Consider the following 22627-nt stretch of genomic DNA (forward strand, 5'->3'; position numbering starts at 1 on the left):
TTTACTTTTTCCAAAACTATTGACTAATCTTTGAGTCAAATGGTTGTTTGAACTGTACTTTATTATACTGTAATTGTGCTCTTATCCAAGGCAAGGCAAGTTTATTTATAGAGCACAATTTGCACACAAGGCAAATCAAAGTGCTTTTCAGAAAAATAAAAGAAGGCAAAAATAAAAAATATTTCAAATTCAAATCAGAAAATACATTCATAAAAACAATCAGACTTAATTAAAATTGGAATCAATCAAATAGTGTAGATACAATTATTTCAGTTGTCATATGCACAATCAAATAAAAGTTTCTTCAGGCTGGATTTGAACATTGCCAATCTTCAGTTAAAGTTAAAAAGTTAAAGTACCACTGATAGTCACACACACACTAGGTGTGGTGAAATCACTCTCTGCATTTGACCCATCCCCTTGTTCCACCCCCTGGGAGGTGAGGGGAGCAGTGAGCAGTCTTTGGTATGACTCGGCCGGGCTTTGAACTCACGACGCTCTAACCCAGGGGTCGGGAACCTTTTTGGCTGAAAGAGCCATGAAAGCCAAATATTTTAAAATATATTTCCGTGAGAGCCATATAATATTTTTTAACACTGAATACAACTAAATGCGTGCATTTTTAAGTAAGACCAACATTTTTAGAGTATAATAAGTTTCTTATTCGTTTTAATAACGTTGTTATTCTGAAGCTAATCAATAATAAATCAAATACTTCTTACCATTAATGTGACTTCTTGAACAGGTGCGGTAGAAAATGGATGGATGGATTAAAATGCATGAGGAGGTTTTATATTTTGAACGTTATTTTTAACACTGTGATTACCAGCGGAATTACTTAATACTTATCGTGTTAAGCAATGTCAGCTAAGATTTGGGGGACGTGGTTGGGAGAGTGGCCGTGCCAGCAACCTGAGGTTTCCTGGTTCGATCCCCACCTTCTACCAATCTCGTCACATCTGTTGTGTCCTTGAGCAAGACACTTCACCCTTGCTCCTGATAGGTCGTGGTTAGGGCCTTGCATGGCAGCTCTCGCCATCAGTGTGTGAATGTGTGTATGAATGGGTGAATGTGGAAATAGTGTCAAAGCGCTTTGAGTACCTTGAAGGTAGAAAAGCGCTATACAAGTATTACCCATACAACCCATTTATCTGAGAGCCAGATGCAGTCATCAAAAGAGCCACATGTGGCTCGAGAGCCATAGGTTCCCTACCCCTGCTCTAACCTCAAGGCCACTGAGCAGGTTAAGACTATTTCAGATTTTAGGAGTATTAAACTGAAATGCAGTTTCACCATGTTTGGTCCTGACTTTGGGCACCAGCAGGAGACCACTCCCTAAGGTTCTCAGAGCTTTAGGTGGTTCATATGGCTCTAGCATGTCAGAGATGTACTTTGGCACAAGACCATGAAAATACTTGTACACAAGGAGATATGCTTTAAAGTATATTCTCTGAGCAACAGGAAGCCAGTGCAGTGACCTAAACCCTGGACTAATATGGTCCTATTTCCTGGTTCTAGCAGCATTTTGGATTTACTGCAGCTGTTTTACTGCTCGTTTAGAGAGCCCAGTGAGAAGGCCATTACAGTAGTCTAACCTGCTGTAGACAAAGGCATGGATGAGTCTTTCTAAGTCAGATTTAGACATCATTCCTCTGATTTTGGCAATGTTTTTCAGGTGGTAAAAAGCTGATAATGTTATTGTCTTAATGTGGCTATTAAAGTTAAAGTCTTAGTTAGGGATGTCCGATAATGGCTTTTTTGCCGATATCCGATATTTCGATATTGTCCAACTCTTAATTACCGATACCGATATCAACCGATACCGATATATACAGTCGTGGAATTAACACATTATTATGCCTAATTTGGACAACCTGGTATGGTGAAGATAAGGTCCTTTTTAAAAAAAAATTATAAAATAAGATAAATAAATTAAAAACATATTCTTGAATACAAAAGAAAGTAAAACAATATAAAAACAGTTACCTAGAAACTAGTAATTAATGAAAATGAGTCAAATTAACTGTTAAAGGTTAGTACTATTAGTGGACCAGCAGCACGCACAATAATGTGTGCTTACGGACTGTATCCCTTTCAGACTGTATTGATCTATATTGATATATAATGTAGGAACCAGACTATTAATAACAGAAAGAAACACCCCTTTTGTGTGAATGAGTGTAAATGGGGGAGGGAGGTTTTTTGAGTTGGTGCACTAATTGTAAGTGTATCTTGTGTTTTTTTATGTTGATTTAATAAAGAAAATTTTGTTTAAATAAATAAACCGATGCCGATAATAAAAAAAAAACGATACCGATAATTTCCGATATTACATTTTAAAGCATTTTTCGGCCGATAATATCGGCAGGCCGATATTATCTGACATCTCTAGTCTTAGTCCGTAATTACCCCTGGATTACTAACCTGCTTATTAGGTTTCAGTGAGAGGGTCCGAGGGTGACGAATAATAGTTTATCTTTGCGTCTGTGGGCCAAAAACAAGGATTTCAGTTTTGTCTGAGTTTAGCTGAAGAAAATTGTTTTGCATCCACACACTGATCTGTTCCATGCAGCGACAAAATTATTAAAAGGCCGACGTTCACCTGTCGTCAGTGACGCATAAATCTGAGTGTCATATGCATAGTTGTGGTAAGACACATTGAAGCTGCGTATTAGCTGGCCAAGAGGCAGCATGTACAAGTTGAACAACAGGGGTCTTAAAATCGAGCCCTGAGGAACCCCACAGGTCATAGCAATTGGTCAGAGACACAGTTGCTAATTTCAACAAAGTATGTCCTGTGATCGAGATAGGACTTGAGACAGTTAAGAATAGAAACAGATATTCCCACCCAGTTTTCTAACCTCTGTGTTAAGATAGTATGATCAACTGTGTCAAAGGCAGCGCTCAGGTCCAGCAGAACCAAGACTGAGACTTTTCCTGCATCTGTGTATCATTTGTCACCTTGATCAGAGCTGTTTCAGTACTGTGGTGGGGGCTCAAGCCTGATTGGAAATACCAAACACATTGTTAAACAGGAGAAAGTCACTAAGCTGTTGGTGTACAACTTTTACTAGGACTTTGCCCAAAAATGGCAGGTTTGATATGGGCTGATAATTGTTCAGTACTATGGCATCAAGACTACTCTTCTTTAGGAGGGGCTCAGTGACAGAAGTTTTATGCCTTTGGAAATGTTCCAGTCTGAAGTGAGATGTTAACTGGACGAGCGAATTGTTGTAACAAACTGCTCAGCACAGATTTTAGAAATCTAGTGGGTAGGCAGCATGTTGATGAACTCAGACTGTGGATAATTTCTTCTTGCATATTGGAATGCACAAGAACAATTATGTCGAGCAAGTTACGTTTTAGTCATCTACAACTATAAATTTAAAATTATGTTTTGTGTGTTTTCAATGGTACAGAATTGTATTGACTCACACTAATGGTTTGTAACATTTTTATTAACATCTAGGTAACTTAAAACAACATTGTGTGGTGGTGAGAAATTAAAAGACTTTTTTTGACATTGTAATACCAAACTAAAAAAATCATTGTATTTTGCCAGTCTCGTGTAGTTTAATAAATTAGTCAAAAATCAGCAATACCTTTCATATGTTTGTTGCAGTTCTACACACTGCAGGCTACAACCACGATATTAAACTACTGGACTGTTAAATTACCGCATTGACCTGAATATTAGAAGACCCTGAATATAGGACAGCCAAATCAGTGAAAAAACATCTGGCAGTGTGAGCGGCAGGAAGAAAAGCTGAGAAGTCATTTGTTACCAACTGTTGGTTTTATATAACATAACATAATGCTTTCATAAAAATTTTTTCAGACTTTTTTTCTACGGAAAATATAAATCTCATATTTGACTCAATCTTGTAATATTTCTTTTACATTTGCAATTATGCATCATTTTAATTTATCTAAATAGATGTTCTGCTACGCCTGCAATGATTAATTGACATAATTGATAACATCGATTATGAAAATTCATTGACAAAGATTTGCTATTGTCGACTAATCACTTAATAAAATCCTAATTGATAGACCAACAAGAATGTTTATATTTACACTTTTATTTCTTTTGGTCAATAATTGCAGCGAAATAACCCTAACAGTAGTGGATAAAAATACTTTTTGCACTAAATGTCATGTTTACAGGACATCTTGCAGTTTAAGTCTTTTGATTTATTTTCACTGTGGTTATATACTTTCTGCGACATAGTAAAACTATTTGTTTCTCAGTCATATATGTTTATTTTGTTACACTTTAATTTACTATAATAGTTTCTTTTTCTCTCTCTTTCTTTTTCTTTTAAATTGTATTTGTACTGCCTTTTTTACATCATTGCCGGGGGACCACAGATGAAAACTAGCCTTCTGGCTAATTCTTGATTTTTTAACCATGTGTAGTCATGTGTTTTATGAAGTTGCTTTGTCCCCTTTGAAATAAACCAATCTTAATCTTAACCATTTTACAATGTTTCATACAAGAATGGATTTGCATCACTTTTAGCCCAGCGACACACACCTCCTCATCGTCTGTGACCTGTTGGGTGTGCGTGCAGACAAGTTGGTGCAATGGCTGTGCAATCGGAGGCTTGTGCTTGTGGCCGAGAAGGTGGTAAAACCGTTGCACAAGGACCGTGCGGTGAATTCAAGAGATGCCCTCGCCAAGCGGATCTATGCTTATTTGTTTGACTGCATCATCAACAGGATCAACCGAGCACTGCAGGTGCCTGGGAAGCAACATGCTTTTATAGGCGTTTTGGACATCTATGGGTAATTAAAATTACAAATGTCTTCAAGATTTTTTAAATCTTTAATTTTAAATGTCTCTCAACTCTTTTTTTGGCAGCTTTGAGACGTTTGACATCAACAGTTTTGAGCAGTTTTGCATCAACTATGCCAATGAGAAGCTGCAGCAGCAGTTTAACTTGGTATGCATCACCATTATCAAGCACCAAACCCTCCACCCTCCTCTTGAGCAAACAATGACTAATTTTGTCTGATTTTTTTCCAGCATGTGTTTAAACTGGAGCAAGAGGAGTACATGAAAGAAGACATCCCATGGACGTTAATAGATTTCTATGACAACCAGCCAGCCATTGACTTGATTGAAGCTAAAATGGGAATCCTTGACTTGCTAAATGAAGAATGTTTGGTACTTAGAAATTTTCTACGATTGCAATTTTGCTTCTCTTTAAACAATGTTCCTCATATTTACTTTTTACTTTACAGTTCCCTCAAGGCACAGATCAAAGCTGGCTGCAGAAACTATACAACTACCTTGGTAGCAAGCCCTTGTTTGAGAGGCCCAAGTTGTCGAATGAAACGTTTGTGATACAACACTTTGCTGACAAGGTCTGAACACATTCTTTATGCACTAAAGGTATTGTCTTAAGGGCATGGAAGAAAAAAATGAAGCTTCATCCACCCTTTGCAGCTACAGTATATACGCTTGCTCTTTTCTGGAAAGACTTTCTGCAAGATTTAAGGGTGTTTAAGTGGGATTTTTATGTCCATTTGTGTCGCTGGTGTTTGGGCAACTGGCATGCCATCTCTGTTCATACAAAAAGGGTTTGATGGGGTTGAGGTCAGGGATTGGAAGTTTTTCCATTACAAAGTAACAAGAAAAAAATACGGAGAAACCCCATGATGATTGGTTCGTTTATGTATGAGAAAATCCATAATGATTGGTTGGTTTACGTATGAGGAAATCCATGATGATTGATTGGTTTGCACATGATGAGTCACAACTGGGCAGCAGCCTAAACAGAGAAGCCCAGACTTCCCTCTCCCTAGCCACTTTGTCCAGCTCCTCCCGGGGTATCCCAAGGTGGTCCCAGGCCAGCCGGGAGACATGGTCTTCCCATCATGTCCTGGGTCTTCCCCGTGGCCTCGGACGTGCCCTAAACACCTCCCCAGGGAGGCGTCCGGGTGGCATCCTGACCAGATGCCTAAACCACCTCATCTGGCTCCTCTCGAAAGCAGCGGTTTTACTTTGAGTTCCTCCCAGATGACGGACCTTCTCACCCAATCTTTAAGAGAGAGCCCTGCCACACGACGGAGGAAACTCATTTTAGCTGCTTGTACCCGTGATCTTGTCCTTTCGGTCGTAACCCAAAGCTCATGACCATAGGTGAGGATGGGAACATATATCGACCGGTAAATTGAGAGCTTTGCCTTCCGGCTCAGCTCCTTCTTTACCACAACGGATTGATACAGTATCTGCCTGTCCATCTCACTATCAACTCTTCCCTCACTCATGAACAAGACTCAGAGGTACTTGAACTCCTCCACTTGGGGCAAGATGTCTTCCTCAACCCAAAGATGGCACTCCACCCTTTTCCGGGCGAGAACCATGGATTCGGAATGGGAGGTGCTGATTCTCATCCCAGTCGCTTCACACTCAGCTGCGAACCGATCCAGTGAGAGCTGAAGATCCCGGCCAGATAAAGCCATCAGGACCACATCATCTGCAAAAAGCAGACACCTAATCCTGCAGCCACCAAACCGGATGCCCTCAACGCCCTGACTGCCTAGAAGTTCTGTCCATAAAAGTTATGAACAGAATCCGAGACAAAGGGCAGCCCTGGCGGAGTACAACCCTCACTGAAAATGAGTCCAACTTACTGCCGGCAACGCGGACCAAGCTCTGATCATACAGGGAGCGTACCGCCACAATCAGACAGTCCGATACTCCCATGCTCTCTGAGCACTCCCCACAGGACTTCCTGAGGGACACGGTCGAATGCCTTTTCCAAGTCCACAAAGCACATGTAAACTGGTTGGGCAAACTCCCATGCACCCTCAAAGACCCTGCCGAGAGTATAGCGCTGGTCCACAGTTCCAGGACCAGGACGAAAACCACACTGCTTCTTCTGAGTCCGAGGTTCGACTATCCGGCGTAGCCTCCCCTCCAGTACACCTGAATAGACCTTACTGGGAAGGCTGAGGAGTGTGATCCCACGATAGTGGGAACACACCCTCCGGTTCCCCTTAAAGAGAGGAACCTCCACCTCGGTCTGCCAATCCAGAGGTACCGTCCCCAATGTCCACGCAATGTTGCAGAGTCTTGTCAACCAAGACAGCCCCACAGCATCCAGATTTTTAAGGAACTCCGGGCGGAGGTTGCCGAGGTAGTTAAAAGCTCCTCAGTGGCAACCTCCGTCTGAGAAATAGGAGAACCCACCACAGATTCCCCAGGCACTGCTTCCTCATAGGAAGATGTGTAGGTGGGATTGAGGAGTTCTTCGAAGTATTCCCTCCACCGATCCACAGCATCCACAGTCCAGGTCAGAAGCACATCATCCTCACCATACACGGTGTTGACAGTGCACTGCTTCACCCTCCTGAGGCGGGGGATGGTGGTCCAGAATCGCTTTGAAGCTCTCCGGAAGTCGTTTTCCATGGCTTCCCCGAACTCCTCCCATGTCCGAGTTTTTGCCTCCGCGACCGCCGAAGCCGCACACTGCTTGATCTGTCTGTACCTGTCCGCTGCCTCCGTAGTCCCATGAGCCAAAAGGAGCCGATAAGACTCTTTCTTCAGCCTGACGGCATCGGTTCTAGTATTACCGCCATGACAGGCACCAACCACCTTGCAGCCACAGCTCCGATCGGCCGCCTCGACAATGGAGGAACGGAACATGATCCACTCGGACTCAATATCCAGAGCCTCCCTCGTGACGTGTTCAAAGTTCTTCTGGAAGTGGCAATTGAAACTGTCTCTGACAGTAGACTCTGCTAGACGTTCCCAGCAGACTCTCACAATGCGTTTGGGCCTGCCAGGTCTGTCCGGCATCCTCCGCCACCATCGTAGCCAACTCACCACTAAGTGGTGATCGGTAGAAAGCTCCGCCCCTCTCTTCACCAGAGTGTCCAAAACATAAGACCGCAAATCTGATGACACAACTACAAAGTTGATCATGGAACTGATGAAGATGGAGCTTGTTAATGTCTGTTTTGTGAGACACATTTTTTTCTATGTCATTGTCATTTTGCCACTGTGTTCTCAGGGCATCTAATTGGTCACAACTGGATGGTTTGGTTTGTCTTGGAAGACTTTTGCCTCTCATCCAAATAGGCTTAATCAGTTCATGCTCATAGAGTTAGATTGATCAAATCTAATCTTAGACGAGTCAGATCTAGTCAGACTAGATTGTGCAACTACAATTATGACGTCTTCTAATACAATCCAAACAGTCTAGTTGTGATTCATTGAATGCCCTAAGAATACAATAACCTGGATGAATGAGAACATCCATAGACTTTGCCGCTGTGGTTTCTGTTGAAACAGTAATTTATCCTGTGCAGAAAAGTCCAATAGAACATTTATATTTTGGTGTTTATTTATTGTCATTATTGTTTAACTGCCTTTAATTTGTTTACAGTGTCCCCCTCCCCCTCATTTTGTACATTGTACTGCAACTTTGCAAGTTAAAAAAAATGTTAAAAAACCAGAGCAAGACCAAAAACCAAATCATTAGAAAACTGAAGTAATTGTTTTCTATAAGAAATAATGTAAATCCAATGAAATAATTTCAAACACTCAAAAATATGAACACAAAATAAATTTTATAGAGAGTAATTATAGTTCTACATGCAATGCAAATTACACATAAATAAGGCATTCAATTGATAAATGAACATTTAATATCATTTTATTGGAGACTCTTGTTGGCGAAGAGGAGGAGTCGCAAACCCCACCTTTGTGCTTTGTTATTTACTTTTTTTTATTTTTTTATTCAACAGTGTTTCTCACCTTTTTTAATTAAGTGTTGTTATGCTCAACTTTCTTTGGCCCCACGGTATCTTACTTTGCTGTTGAACTTAATAAAAAAAAACACCAGCGCTTGGGATTGGGATTCTTTGTTTGGCAGAATAATACACGGGCGGACAGAAAGGTTTGTTATGTGCAATGTTTGGTCCTACGATAACCAAGATGGCATACAACATTTTAATCCAACACCTAATTTTACAAAACAAAGGAAACCAATGTACTTTTATGCATACATTTTTAACGTTTTTACATCTTGTTGTTAAACAGGTGGAGTATCATTGCAAAGATTTTCTTGAGAAAAACAGAGATGCTCTTTATGAAGAACTGGTTGAAGTTATGAGAGATAGTCAGGTAAAATATATATATATATTTTCTGTTTTCAAGAATAACACTTTAATTCTACAGGTAGAATGTTTGTTTCAGAATAATATGTTTGCAGATTTCGCAAAAACACATCTAAAAGTATTACTTTGCAGCCTTGCTTTTTTCCCTTAAATTAACATATTTTCCAACTATTATTAGTTTCCTTTCCTGGCCAAATTCTTCCAAGAGGAGGAGCAAAAGGCTCTAAACATTAGAGGAATCAAAGTGAAGGCAGCCAGGCCCGGAGTGAAACCAGCCAATAAACAGCTCAGAACCTCAGTTGGTGATAAGGTGGCCATGTTTACTCTCTCGCCAATTTGTGTGCTGTTTTGTGTCCATGCTGACACACTGTGAGTGTAGTTTTGCAGCTCTCTCTCCTTACTGATGGCGACATTGAATGCTACAACCCCTCACTATGTGCGCTGCATCAAGCCAAATGATGAAAAGCTGCCATTTGAGTGAGTACTTAACTCAATTGATGTACTAATTCTGAATTTCTTGGTTAGACGCTTTTAACTTTGGTGTTTTGTTTTTACTTTAAGATATGACTCCAGGAGGGTGGTCCAGCAGCTACGGGCCTGTGGAGTCCTAGAAACTATTCGCATCAGTGCTCAAAGTTACCCATCCAGGTGATCTGAACTTACTAGATAGATATCAGCACAGAAATACAAATATTTGTCCCAATTTATAGAAACAGACATGCTTTCTGTTTGCAGGTGGACCTACTCTGAGTTTTACAACCGTTACAATGTCCTAATGACCAATCAGGAGGCGGGATTCAATGATAAAATGCAAACGTGCAAAAATGTGCTGCAGAGGTTGATTCAGGTGTGCTTCAGTGTTGTTTACCTCTTACTGTCAATGCATCTTTCTGGATTAACATAGATTGCAATATATGACAGAAATATTAAGTAGAATCATTGTTTAACTATAAAGGATTAAATACTTTGACTTTCGAAGTACATTCTGCAAAGATACAGCATATTTTTCAAGATACCCTCTTCTACGCTGTATCCTTATTTGCTGAAACACCATATTGTTTTCGTCCATTCAGAACAATTAGACTACAATACATAGGATTAAGCCTTAGTTGCAATTTCCTAACCGTTCCCGTTACCATTCATCCATCCATCCATCCATCTTCTTCTGCTTATCCGAGGTCGGGTCGCGGGGGCAGCAGCCTAATCAGGGAAGCCCAGACTTCCCTCTCCCCAGCCATTTCGTCCAGCTCCTCCCGGGGGATCCCAAGGCGTTCCCCGACCACAACTATAGAGTTTTTCTAAATTAGATGAATCCAAAACTAAGGCATTTAATACTGTCAATTTTGAAAATGTTCTAACAGTATTCAATAAAAATAAAAATGTTGTTTTAAAATGTCTACATAGTTATCTTCATGAAAAGTGTTCTGTTTTGGGACCTTTTTCATTTCTAATCTAAATCAATAATTATATATTTTTTTGTAAATGGAACTGCAGCTATCAATTATTTTAATAATTGAGTAATCCATATAATTTTTTTATTATTAGCCGAGTAATTGGATAAAACACACTTAACACACAATAGTTTAAATAAACAAAAGTGTTTCTGCTTGCCATAACATTCATTCTTTTTTCTAGTAATTGCACATCATCAACAATGAAATTGCACTTTTAACATGTGATCATTGAAAAAAACAACAACAACAAATTTTTCGCTGTTCATTGCTCCAAACATTACGACACCCACACCGCTCTAATGTGTACTCCATTGTAGCGACCGTGCGGAAACTGTGTCCGAATATTAAAAATGATGTATAAAGCAAACTATAACCTGCTACCCAAGAATGTACAACAATTCTTCTCAACAAAAGAGGAGAAATATAACCTTAGAGGAAAATCTAATTTAAAACATTTGTATGCTCTTACAACACTTAAAACTTTAGCATATCTGTATGTGGGATTTAATTATGGAATGGATTAACCAAAGAAATGAAACACAGCACCAATATGATTCAGTTTAAGAGACTGTTCAAACTAAAAGTGTTCACAAAGTACACAGAACAAGAATTATGATGAACATCTTGAACCCTTTTTTTTTACTGAGACAAAGATTATTTATGTATTTAATATTTGTTTGCTTACTATGGTATATTATTTATTTTTTATTTATTTGTTCACTGTTCTGTTACAGAGAACAAGGAAATTGGATAAAATTGCTATGGTATGAAAAGGGGTAGGATTAAATAAGCTCTGCTTCTTCCTACTCCTTTTCGGACGTGCTGTAATGAAACAACTGGAAATGTGTGATGCATTACATTGTATCGAATGCATGTTCCAAATAAACTGAAACTGAACTGAACTAAGTAGAACTGAACTAAGTATACATGTATGCATTTACTACTGATTTACCAGAGTTTTCCAACAATGTTTTACATATTCTTTTGATATACATACTTGCTGAACAAGAAACTGACGTGGCTTTTATGTATCTATCATTTTGTAGAACATATAATAATCAATTTACGCCTAAATACAGAGGACCCTCTTATTGTAACAAACTACTGTACCACCAGCTCTTCAATCCACAACTACATGTTATTGTTTTAAAAAACAATTGTAGGCTGTGTCGGTCTCAAGTGAACAATGATGAGTACGTTTGTTGTATATGATATGTACTGCATTTGACTTGTCTTTTTTGCTGCTGTGATAATTGTGTTGGTTTGGAGGAGGTGACTTTACAAGACCTTCTTAACCTTTCCCGCACATGTATTTTTCTCTACATTGTGTGTGTGTGTGTGTGTGTGTGTGTGTGTGTGTGTGTGTGTGTGTGTGTGTGTGTGTGTGTGTGTGTGTGTGTGTGTGTGTGTGTGTGTGTGTGTGTGTGTGTGTGTGTGTGTGTGTGTGTGTGCGTGCGTGCAAATAACTAAATACAAACTATGGTTCCTTCAGGACTCGAACCAGTACAAATTTGGTCGCACAAAGATCTTCCTTCGAGCTGGTCAGGTAGCATTTTTAGAGAAGCTTCGTCTGGACCAACTACGAACGGCCTGCATTACCATCCAGAAACACGTGCGAGGGTGGAGCCAGAGAAAGAAGTACCTTCGCATGAGGAATGCAGCCATCACGTTACAACAATACATCCGTGGCAAGAAGACGATACGGTTAGTGGCTTTTACTGTGTAATTCAGAGCTTCAACATTTATACATCTATGTCTTAGCATTTTTGTGGTTTGTTTTTAAACTGCAGTAAAGCAGTGAGTGCAGCTAACCTGAAGCAGGCTTGGGCAGCCGTCTTGATCCAGAGATACTGGAGAGGCTTCCGCATATGGAAGGTCTATGAAACGGTACGATTGGCAACCATCACCATCCAAGCTTTCACACGAGGTTGGCTGGCCCGTAAATCCTATGCTAAGGTCTGTAACTGCAGCTTCATCGTTCGTCAGATATTGAGACGATACAAAACCGAACTTAGGGCTTACGTGACATCATCGCTTAGATGGTTGAAGAACGCAAGGCCTTGGTTCTGCAGAAGTACGCCAGAGCATGGCTGGCTCGTCGGCGTTTTAACGCCATGCGTCGCCTGGTGCAACAAGTTCAGCTCTCCTTCAGGGTGCAGCAGCTCCGAAAGAAGAATGAGGAGCAGGTAAATGTATTTTCGGGATCCGTCCGTCCGTCAGGCCATGCTTGGAGAAGACATGAACTAATTCCTAATCCTTAATCCCAGAGTAAAGAGAACCACGGGTTGGTGGAAAGACTGACAAGCTTGGCAAGCTCGCACTCTCAAACCTTGGACAGGCTTCAAGCTCTGGAGACACAGCTGAAAAAATCAACCAACCAGAAGGCGTCTTTGGAAGCTAGAGAGAAGAAGATTAAAGAAGATGCTTCTCTGGTCAGTTCGTTGTTGTTGTCGTGACCAGACTACATAGGATTCTTGCCACATATTGTAAATAACCAATCATTCCGAACTCTAAAAGCATTTCTTGACATCCACTAAATTCCACAAGAAGTGAACCCCTGCATTGCATATGGAAACGACTTCCAACCACACCTAACCTCACACAATAAATTGTATGCTGAAAAGTTTCACTGTGAAAGAGGTGACTTTCTGCGCCAAGAGTGCAGCACGTTTTTGGAAGGGAGCCACTGGAAATCAATCCAGTGTTGTTGCATATTTCTGCCAACTGAATTCACCAATTGGGTACCACTTGATTCTGGATTTGAGAACCAGATGAAGGGGTGAAGCACAGGAACTGTTGGAACAGCAAACAATCCTAAAATCGCCTCAAACTCTGGCTTGGCAAGATTCAGGGGTCCTTCCCTCCCTTGACTCCTGTGGAATACCCAAACTCCAGTCATACCACAAAAGTAATGTCATGACACACCCCATTCCTCAAAAAAGGAGGCTTGTATTACACAGACAAGCATATTGCCCACCGGAGCGCAAGAGCTGGATTGTGCACGTAAAAAAAGTTAACGTTCTTAACTAATCTCTTGAAAACTAATAAGGATTTGTGCCCGATGTCTCAAGTACAATTATTGTAAAATCACTATTTAAACAAGATGTCATACATCATAGGTCCTCAACAGATGTCAAAATGTTTAAACCGGTCTTCCTTCAGTGCTTATCATACTGATCATATTGATTAGACAACGGTAGCTGAAGTGAAACGACAAATGGCCACATGATCTGGTTAAGATGGCGGTAATTTGCAATTACATTGTTATTGCCTTGTTCACAGTGTTGAGCAATTGCCAAAACTGCCTACCAATAGCTGGTAGTGGTATTTATGGTTAAATTTCACCTCAGAAGACGATTTGATAAATTCTAATGAGATCTGGTGCATGTTGTGACGCGATGGATGACCCATTCAAATGCGACTCGATGCTTTGGAGTTTTGATTTGATGACGTTCTCATACGTCAATTACATTCTGTTGCAATTGGAAACAATTTTGGTGCTGATTGGACACCTGCTATATAAAAGAGACTGATGGTCCTTGCTGAGGACATTCACCATGGCTAGAGCTCCTGATGAAGACATATTTAGCATGCTTTTATATGCTTACGTCATTGCCATAGAGCAGTTATTGTTAATGATATTGTGTTACGACCCCCCCTAAGAAGAAGAAAACATTTTGCGTCCCCACCCCACTCTCCGCCTTGAATATGAATAGTATATTTTGTTTATAAATTTGTTATAAGCACACCTCTGCACAACATTGTATCCTTATTAACATAAAGAAAACAAAGGGAAAAAAGAAATCTAGCTCAATTTACAACAAAGAATAACTTTACTAACGTTGTTTTTTGGTCTGTAACAGAAAAGATAAATATTGCATCAATTTTCCTGAAAACAAAAAAAATTGTTTAATCCTTATTAAAACATAAAAAAAAATTTGACCGGCTTGAACCATTTGATACTGAAAAATTAATTAAAATCATCTTAATAAGTAATACATTCAAATGGATCAGCAACATTAACTCAGGATCAAAATTAGTCAAATACTTTAACCTACAAAACAAAAATTTATAAAACAATTTGTGCTAATTAAAAAAAAAAAAAATCAAAATAAAGTCAGGATTAATGACTATAATGAGCACGTTTTGGAGCGCACAGCGTTTCGAAGCAAGGTTTGAAGCATGATACTGTATGACAAAGCATGATCCACAGGTTCATCCATCCCCACCCCCAGCATCGTACGCGTCCCACTTTTTGAGAAGAACTGCCATAGACCAAGAAGAGGAGCCACTAGACCAACCAGAAAGAAGTTCCAGCAGTATAGAAGCATATTCGATGCGTCGAGCATGACAGAAATTTGATCGTCTTGATCGCGGCAATTTTTTTGAATTGTCCAACATTTTTCTCTTAAGTTACCACGACGACCACCCTTCTTGTCAAAATCCGATGCAATGCAATATGCAACTTTTCACCCCACGATGCCAATCATGGTTTTAGTTATGATAATGTGAACAGGGCATCAAATATTTTCCCTTTAAGAACTTTCGTCTTCTATTTTGCCTCTAGAAAATGACTACGCTTCAAAGTGAAATCGATCGGGTGATTATTGAGAAGCAGAACATGGAGAAAACATTTGAAGCTTCCTCCAAAGAACAAAAAGGTACTAGCAGTGTCTATTTGCCCTTCTTGCTATCTTTGCCAAACTCTTGACATTTGCATCTCTGACAGAAAAATATGATCAAGCAAAGCTGAATCTGCTAGAGGAGAAAGAAATTCAAAAAAGACTTAGCAAGTGAGTAAGAGCAGCCCAAGCGACAATGTCGTGGTTTTCAATATTGCTGATGTAATTCTGCCTACCTAGGATCGCTGAGCACAACCTTGACATTCAGAGACAGGATCATGAGAAAGAGCTGAGAAGCCTGAAAGAGGAGATCAGGCGGTTAAAGGAAGAAAGAGTCGGTCTGCAGATGAAGTTGGATGAGGACGACCGAGTTGAAACTGACCTGCGTGATCAGGTGACCCAGCTCACCAAGCATGTCAAGGTTATCCCCGAACTACGCAGGGACTTGAGCAACTTGCAAAATCAGAAGAATACCGTAGACCGAAAGATGAAGCAACAGTCTGAAGAAGCAAGAGGTATGGAAGATTACTGATACTTAAAGTAAATACAAAATGTGCCATACGTAAGCATTTGACACACTTAACCATAATATCTTAATTAACAAATTAGAATGGCATGGCATCAGTGGGTTGGTCTTGAACTGGGTAAGAAGCTACTTAACTGAAATGCGATTTTCTTATTTAAACAGGGATAGCAGGTCCATTCTATGTGTCATATTTGATCATTTCACGATATTGCCATATTTTTGCTGAAAGGCTTTAGTAGAGAACATCGACGATAACGTTCGCAACTTTTGGTCGCTGATAAAAAAGCCTTGCCTGTACCGGAAGTAGCAGACGAGTAGCGTGACGTCACAGGTTGTGGAGCTCCTCACATCTGAACATTGTTTACAATCATGGCCACCAGCAGCGAGAGCGATTCGGACCGAGAAAGTGACGATTTCCCCATTAATTTGAGCGAGGATGAAAGATTCGTGAATAAGGAAAGTGAGAGTGAAGGACTAGAAGGCAGTGGGAGCGATTCAGATAGGGAAGATGCTGTGAGAGGCGGGTGGGACCTGATATTCAGCTGGGAATGACTAAAACAGTAAATAAACACAAGACATATATATACTCTATTAGCCATAACACAACCAGGCTTATATTTAATATGCCACAAATTAATCCCGCATAACAAACACCTCCCCTCTCCCGTCCATATAACCCGCCAATACAACTCAAACACCTGCACAACACACTCAATCTCACAGCCCAAAGTACCGTTCACCTCCCCAAAGTTCATACAGCACATATATTTCCCCAAAGTCCCCAAAGTTACGTACGTGACATGCACATAGCGGCACGCACGTACGGGCAAGCGATCAAATGTTTGGAAGCCGCAGCTGCATGCATACTCACGGTACCGTGTCTGCGCATCCAACTCAAAGTCCTCCTGGTAAGAGTCTCTGTTGTCCCAGTTCTCCACAGGCCAATGGTAAAGCTTGACTGTCATCTTTCGGGAATGTAAACAATGAAACACCGGCTGTGTTTGTGTTGCTGCAGTCGGCCGCAATTCACCGCTTCCCACCTACAGCTTTCTTCTTTGCTGTCTCCATTGTTCATTGAACAAATTGCAAAAGATTCACCAACACAGATGTCCAGAATACTGTGGAATTTTGCAATGAAAACAGACGACTTAATAGCTGGCCACCATGCTGTCCCAAAATGTCCTCCACAATCCGTGACGTCACGCGCTGACGTCATCATACCGAGACGTTTTCAGCAGGATATATCGCGCGGAATTTAAAATTGCACTTTAGTAAGCTAACCCGGCCGTATTGGCATGTGTTGCAATGTTAAGATTTCATCATTGATATATAAACTATCAGACTGCGTGGTCGGTAGTAGTGGGTTTCAGTAGGCCTTTAACCAACAGAGAGCAATACGTGAGTCTAGACCAGTGGTTCTTAACCTTGTTGGAGGTACCGAACCCCACCAGTTTCATATGCGCATTCACCGAACCCTTCTTTAGTGAACAATAAAAGGTTTTTGTTCTTAATTTTATCTTAATTTATAAATATTAACCATGAAATTATGTTATTATATTAAAGAAATACTAATAAAGATATATTTTACAAACAAAGTTACAGGAATGTGCACATGATCCCATGTTTGCATCTTATTGTGTTAACATGTGAATGTTTTAGTGGGAACTAAATGCGATATCTGAAAGGGGTACAAATTATTTCCAAAGCAGGAACCCCACCCAGACATAAAATACTAGTACACAGCTCATGAAAAACAATATATTTTGTTATTGTCATTGTAATTGGGCCAAACTATTTATATTAGAAAATAATCTCATGGAAATGACTGCTGTCATTTGATTATAATAATAAAACATTTAACGGTCAGGTTTGGGACCGGTGTGCTGCTGGTGTGGCCACAGTGCATGTGCACGTCTAACGTCGCTCACATGTGCTCCACTGAATGCTCAAGGAGTTTTTGCGTTTGCTCACGCATATGGAAAATTAGAGGGAACATTGTTTGGGGGTATCCATAATACGCCAATAGGGAGAAGTTTTTATTTACACGATGAGTCGGGTGTGTCTTGACCTCCGCGGCGGAGGCTCCGCCGAACCCCTGAGGCCGACTCACCGAACCCCTAGGGTTCGATCGAACCCAGGTTAAGAACCACTGATCTAGACCAAGACACTTCTACACCGGTAAATACAGTATATCTTGTGGCGTGCCCCAAGGATCAATACTGGGACCAAAAATTGTTCAAGCTCTATATGAACAACATTTGTAAAGTTACATACTTAAAAATTAAATACTTCAATAATGAATAAATTATACATTTTTAAATTTTCCTGAGGGAACTCTCCTGAAGGAATCAATAAAGTACTATCTATCTATCTAAAGCTAAATATGTTCTGGACGAGAAATCACTCCATATTTTCTAATGCTCGCGAGCGTTACTATGTCAGAACTATTTTGTAGAGATATGGGGAATTAATTGCAAAAGTACGCTCAATTCATTAACCGTCTTACAAAAGAGGTTGGTTAGAATAATACATAATGTTGGCTATCTAGAACATTGCAATCCTTAATTTATATAATCAAAAATAATGTAATTCAATGGTGCATATGCAAACAGCTAAAATTATACACAAAGCAAACTAAGACCTGCTACCAAAGAATCTACAACAATTCTTCTCAACAAAAGAGGAAAATATAACCTGAGAGCAAAATTTAACTTAAAACATTTGTATGCACGTACAACAGTTAAGACCTTCAGTATATCAGTAAGGAGAATCAAATTAAGGAATGGATTAAGCAAAGAAAGTCAAGCAAAGTACTAATATGATCCAGTTAAAGTAACAGTTTAAACTCAATCAATCAATCAATCAATCAATGTTTATTTATATAGCCCTAAATCACATGTGTCTCGACATCCTCGGTACAGAGCCCACATAAGGGCAAGGAAAAACTCACCCCAGTGGGACGTCGATGTGAATGACTATGAGAAACCTTGGAGAGGACCACCCCCCCCCTAGGGGAGACCGAAAGCAATGGATGTCGAGTGGGTCTGACATAATATTGTGAAAGTCCAGTCCATAGTGGATCCAACATATCAGCGAAAGTCCAGTCCATAGAGAATACAAATGAGTTTTAAGATTCTACTGAGGTAGCATCTCTAACTGTTACCGGGAGGGCATTCCATAGTACTGGAGCCCGAATAGAAAACGCTCTATAGCCCGCAGACTTTTTTTGGGCTCTGGGAATCACTAATAACGCAGATTTCTTGCCGGGACATATGGTACAATACAATCGGCAAGATAGGCTGGAGCTAGACCGTGTAGTATTTTATACGTAAGTAGTAAAACCTTAAAGTCACATCTTAAGTGCACAGGAAGCCAGTGCAGGTGAGCCAGTATAGGCGTAATATGATCAAACTTTCTTGTTCTTGTCAAAAGTCTAGCAGCTCAAAGTGGTTACAACGCATAAGAATCCTGACAAACATCTTAAACCTTACTGAAAATGAGATTATATTATTCATCTCATTATGTGAATCATAACTTACTTAACTATTTATTCATCAGAAACTTATTTATATTTATGTAGTTAATATGTATTTATTCACTCACTCATTTATTTATTTATTAACTGTTGTGTTACAGATTGAGTATAATAAAATTTGCTACTAAACAAAGACATGCTGTAAATAAAAACTGGAAATATGTGATGTTTTCACATTGTAATTGTATGCAGGTTCGAAATAAACTAACACCATGACCATAACCTTAAACATATGCCATCCATGATCATGGGTATGATTTTCTCTGCAGCCAGTCTAAATGAGATTTCAAAACTACTTGCTGGAAGTATTGTTGAAGAAGACGTGCTTTTGAGGTAAAACTATATCTCTTAAGATTATTTAGCTCCATTTTCATTGTTGTCACTGGAGTGTGTGTTGTATTTCTGAAGGCTAACAGCAAATACATCTGAGAAGACTTATGAAGCTGAAGACCTGCTAGCAGCCTTTGATTGTCTAGAGAAAGCTACCAGGTTAGTTGTTTTTTTTTTACACGGTCATATTTCCACCAAGTCTTAAACCTGTTTGACATCCCTGATGACAGAACACTGGAGAGCCACCGTAAGGAGCAGAAGGCAATCTATGAGACCCAAGTGGAGGGCTTCAAAATGAAAGTGGACTACCTTCAAAATGAAAACAACAGTTTGCAAAATCTGTTCACTGAGAAAAGCAGTATCGCTGAGACTATTCGCCAGGAGGTGTGCAGGCTGAGCAGCGAGAACTCTGTAGGTTGGAGGGTTCTTTGAGTTTTGAGCATGAATTCACTTGTGTTTTCCCTTTGTTGATGATACATGTTTGTCATCAGGTTATACCTGAGCTGAAAGGGCAGATTTCAGAGCTGCAAAGACAAAGTAAAGATTATGAGGCTCTCATAGAAAAGCAAAACAAAGATCTAGCTGGTGAGTTTAAATCACTGTGCTAGTTGGTTGCAATATAGTTTGCATGCATTTTTGTCAACTTTTTTCACATTTTCAGAAAACGCAGAGGAAATCAAAAGCGTCCTTCAAAAGAAGATCGAAGAAGAGAGTTCTAAGCGCAGGTGAAAATTGCGATTGGAGTCTGATGCTCTTTGCTTCTGTGGTATGTTCCAGCTCTGATTGGATTCTCTTTGTTCTCACCAGACACTTTGAGGAGCAAGCTGAAGTGTTGGAGGAGGACAAGAAGGACCTACAAGGCAAAATAAAAGACCTCCAAGAGGACAGTGATCACTTAAGCAGGCAGCTGCAGATGGAGAGAGATGCCAAAATCCGACTGAGATTAGAAGTCACCCAGTTATCTTCAGATAATATAGTAAGTTGACATGAAAAGACTAAATGGGTGCCAATGTATAACAAACTCTGCTTTCTTTTAGGAGTTTGAGGAACAGCTTGACCAGAAGGACAGGTTGATAAAAAGATTAGAGAATCAAATACGCCTCGAAACAGCACATAAAGGTGGTAACCTTCTGGCTTTTACTAGTTTAATGAGAGATTAACAGTATTTTCACTGGCTTCAACATTTTTTGGTGTGCCACACAGATGAGAAAACCTCTTCGTCAGCAAGTCCTAAAGGTTATCTTGGAATGTTGGAGTACAAGAAAGAGGATCAATCCAAGCTAATTCAAAACCTCATATTAGGTATTTACTTTATGGATCCATTTCTATTTTTTTATTCGCCATATATTATTGTGAAAACACAGCAACTTGCAAAAAAGCAGTTTCTACCCAGTGGTCTTGGAAGTTTGCCTGCATTTCTCTCAATCTTGCCGGAAATAAACTGACAGAGGCAAAATGAAAGTAGCACATTTTGAAATTAATTAAAGTTAAAATTAAAGTACCAATGATTGTCACACACACCTAGGTGTGGCGAAATTATTCTCTGCATTTGATCCATCACCCTTGATCACCCCCTGGGAGGTGAGGGGAGCAGTGGGCAGCAGCGATGGCCGCGCTTGGGAATCATTTTTGGTGATTTAACCCCCAATTCCAACCCTTGAGGAATGTGTCAAACTCTGGCCCGCGGGCCATATTTGGCCCGCCGTGTAATTTCACTAGGCCCTTGGGGCGATATCAAATTAACACTAGAGCTGGCACGCCGATTATATTCAGCGGCGGTGCCGCGGCAACACCGCATTCACCGCTAATTCTCATACTTGCCAATCCTCCTGGGAGACTCTCAAATTTCAGTGCCCCTCCCAAAAATCGTCACGTCCGCTTTTCACCCAGTCCAGCGAATGCTGGCCCAGTCACATAACATGTGCGGCTTCAGCACGCACACACACGTGAATGCCATGCATACTTGGCCAACAGCGATACAGGTTACACGGACGGTGCCCGTATAAACAACTTTAACACTGTTAGAAATATGCGCCACACTGTGAATCCACACCAAACAAGAATGACCAACACATTTTGGGAGAACATCCGCACCGTAACACAACATAAACACAACAGAACAAATACCCAGAACCCTTTGCAGCACTAACTCTTCCGGGACGCTACAAAATACACCCCCCGCTACCACAATTCCCGCCCCCCCAACCCCGCCCGCCTCAACCGACGCACGGAGGGCGGGGGGTAACCTGTATCGCTGTTGGCCAAGTATGCATTGCATTTACGTGTGTGAGCGTGCTGAAGTCGCACATATTTTGTGATCGGGCCGGCACGTTGTTGGAATGGATGAAAAGCAGACGTGACGACAGCTCGTGGAGGACGATAAACGCAGTGCCTTTAAAGCACGCCCCCAAGACTGTGGTCCGGGGTGGACTACGAGGTATAATGACTGATGAACAACTTCGTTGGATAATGAAGGTTGCCTCAGCTCAAAGCCTGAGCCCCGACATTAATGAACTAGCATCCAAGAAAAGATGGCAGGTATCTGGCTTGGGCACATCAGATTAGATCAGTGAAGTGCAAACTGAGCAGTTTAAAGTCCTGAATGGTTGGTTTATTCATTGTTATTTTATTTTCTAATTTATTAGCCTGTGGAAAAAGTTAATGTTGATATTTACCTCAGAAGATTGCAAATAGAAAAGAGGCATTCAATCTTTATTTAAATTGTATTTGATATGCCATTGATTTTTTTTAATTATTATTATTATTATTTGAAACTCGATTTTGCATGTCACTATAAAGTTATACAAGCCTTGCTTGTTCAATATTCAATGCAAAACTTGTTTGGGTCCCTATTAAAAGGTTAATTTGTACAACCTTGGCCCGCGGCTTTGTTCAGTTTTAAATTTTGGCCCACTCTATATTTGAGTTTGACACCCCTGCTCCAACTCTTTGCAATACTCTAGTTAGATGTATTTTGTTGATGGATGTCAACATATAAGCTTATGGTACTTTTTCCATTCATTTGTTG

At 40.2% G+C, this 22627-nt stretch overlaps 1 protein-coding gene across 3 annotated transcripts in view; it reads left to right on the forward strand.

The window, feature by feature from the left end:
- The window catches only part of myo5c (myosin VC), a 45452-nt gene that overhangs the window by 17043 nt on the left and 5782 nt on the right, over window positions 1–22627 (forward strand). For 2 of the 3 annotated variants that reach the window (XM_061969685.2, XM_061969686.2), the window contains exons 10-33: window positions 4523–4788; window positions 4865–4946; window positions 5030–5170; window positions 5248–5370; window positions 9056–9139; window positions 9311–9442; window positions 9512–9609; window positions 9694–9780; window positions 9868–9979; window positions 12079–12290; window positions 12377–12542; window positions 12626–12772; window positions 12854–13018; window positions 15154–15247; window positions 15316–15379; window positions 15449–15723; window positions 19539–19602; window positions 19678–19758; window positions 19830–20010; window positions 20091–20184; window positions 20261–20324; window positions 20407–20575; window positions 20637–20718; window positions 20803–20901. In XM_061969685.2, the coding sequence (XP_061825669.2) occupies window positions 4523–4788; window positions 4865–4946; window positions 5030–5170; window positions 5248–5370; window positions 9056–9139; window positions 9311–9442; window positions 9512–9609; window positions 9694–9780; window positions 9868–9979; window positions 12079–12290; window positions 12377–12542; window positions 12626–12772; window positions 12854–13018; window positions 15154–15247; window positions 15316–15379; window positions 15449–15723; window positions 19539–19602; window positions 19678–19758; window positions 19830–20010; window positions 20091–20184; window positions 20261–20324; window positions 20407–20575; window positions 20637–20718; window positions 20803–20901 (3082 nt within the window). The remainder of the gene's footprint in view (window positions 1–4522; window positions 4789–4864; window positions 4947–5029; window positions 5171–5247; window positions 5371–9055; window positions 9140–9310; window positions 9443–9511; window positions 9610–9693; window positions 9781–9867; window positions 9980–12078; window positions 12291–12376; window positions 12543–12625; window positions 12773–12853; window positions 13019–15153; window positions 15248–15315; window positions 15380–15448; window positions 15724–19538; window positions 19603–19677; window positions 19759–19829; window positions 20011–20090; window positions 20185–20260; window positions 20325–20406; window positions 20576–20636; window positions 20719–20802; window positions 20902–22627) is intronic. The other variant, XM_061969687.2, reaches the window with a different exon arrangement.

This window comes from Nerophis lumbriciformis, linkage group LG10 (assembly GCF_033978685.3).
Source record: "Nerophis lumbriciformis linkage group LG10, RoL_Nlum_v2.1, whole genome shotgun sequence".
Classification (NCBI taxonomy): Eukaryota; Metazoa; Chordata; class Actinopteri; order Syngnathiformes; family Syngnathidae; genus Nerophis; species Nerophis lumbriciformis.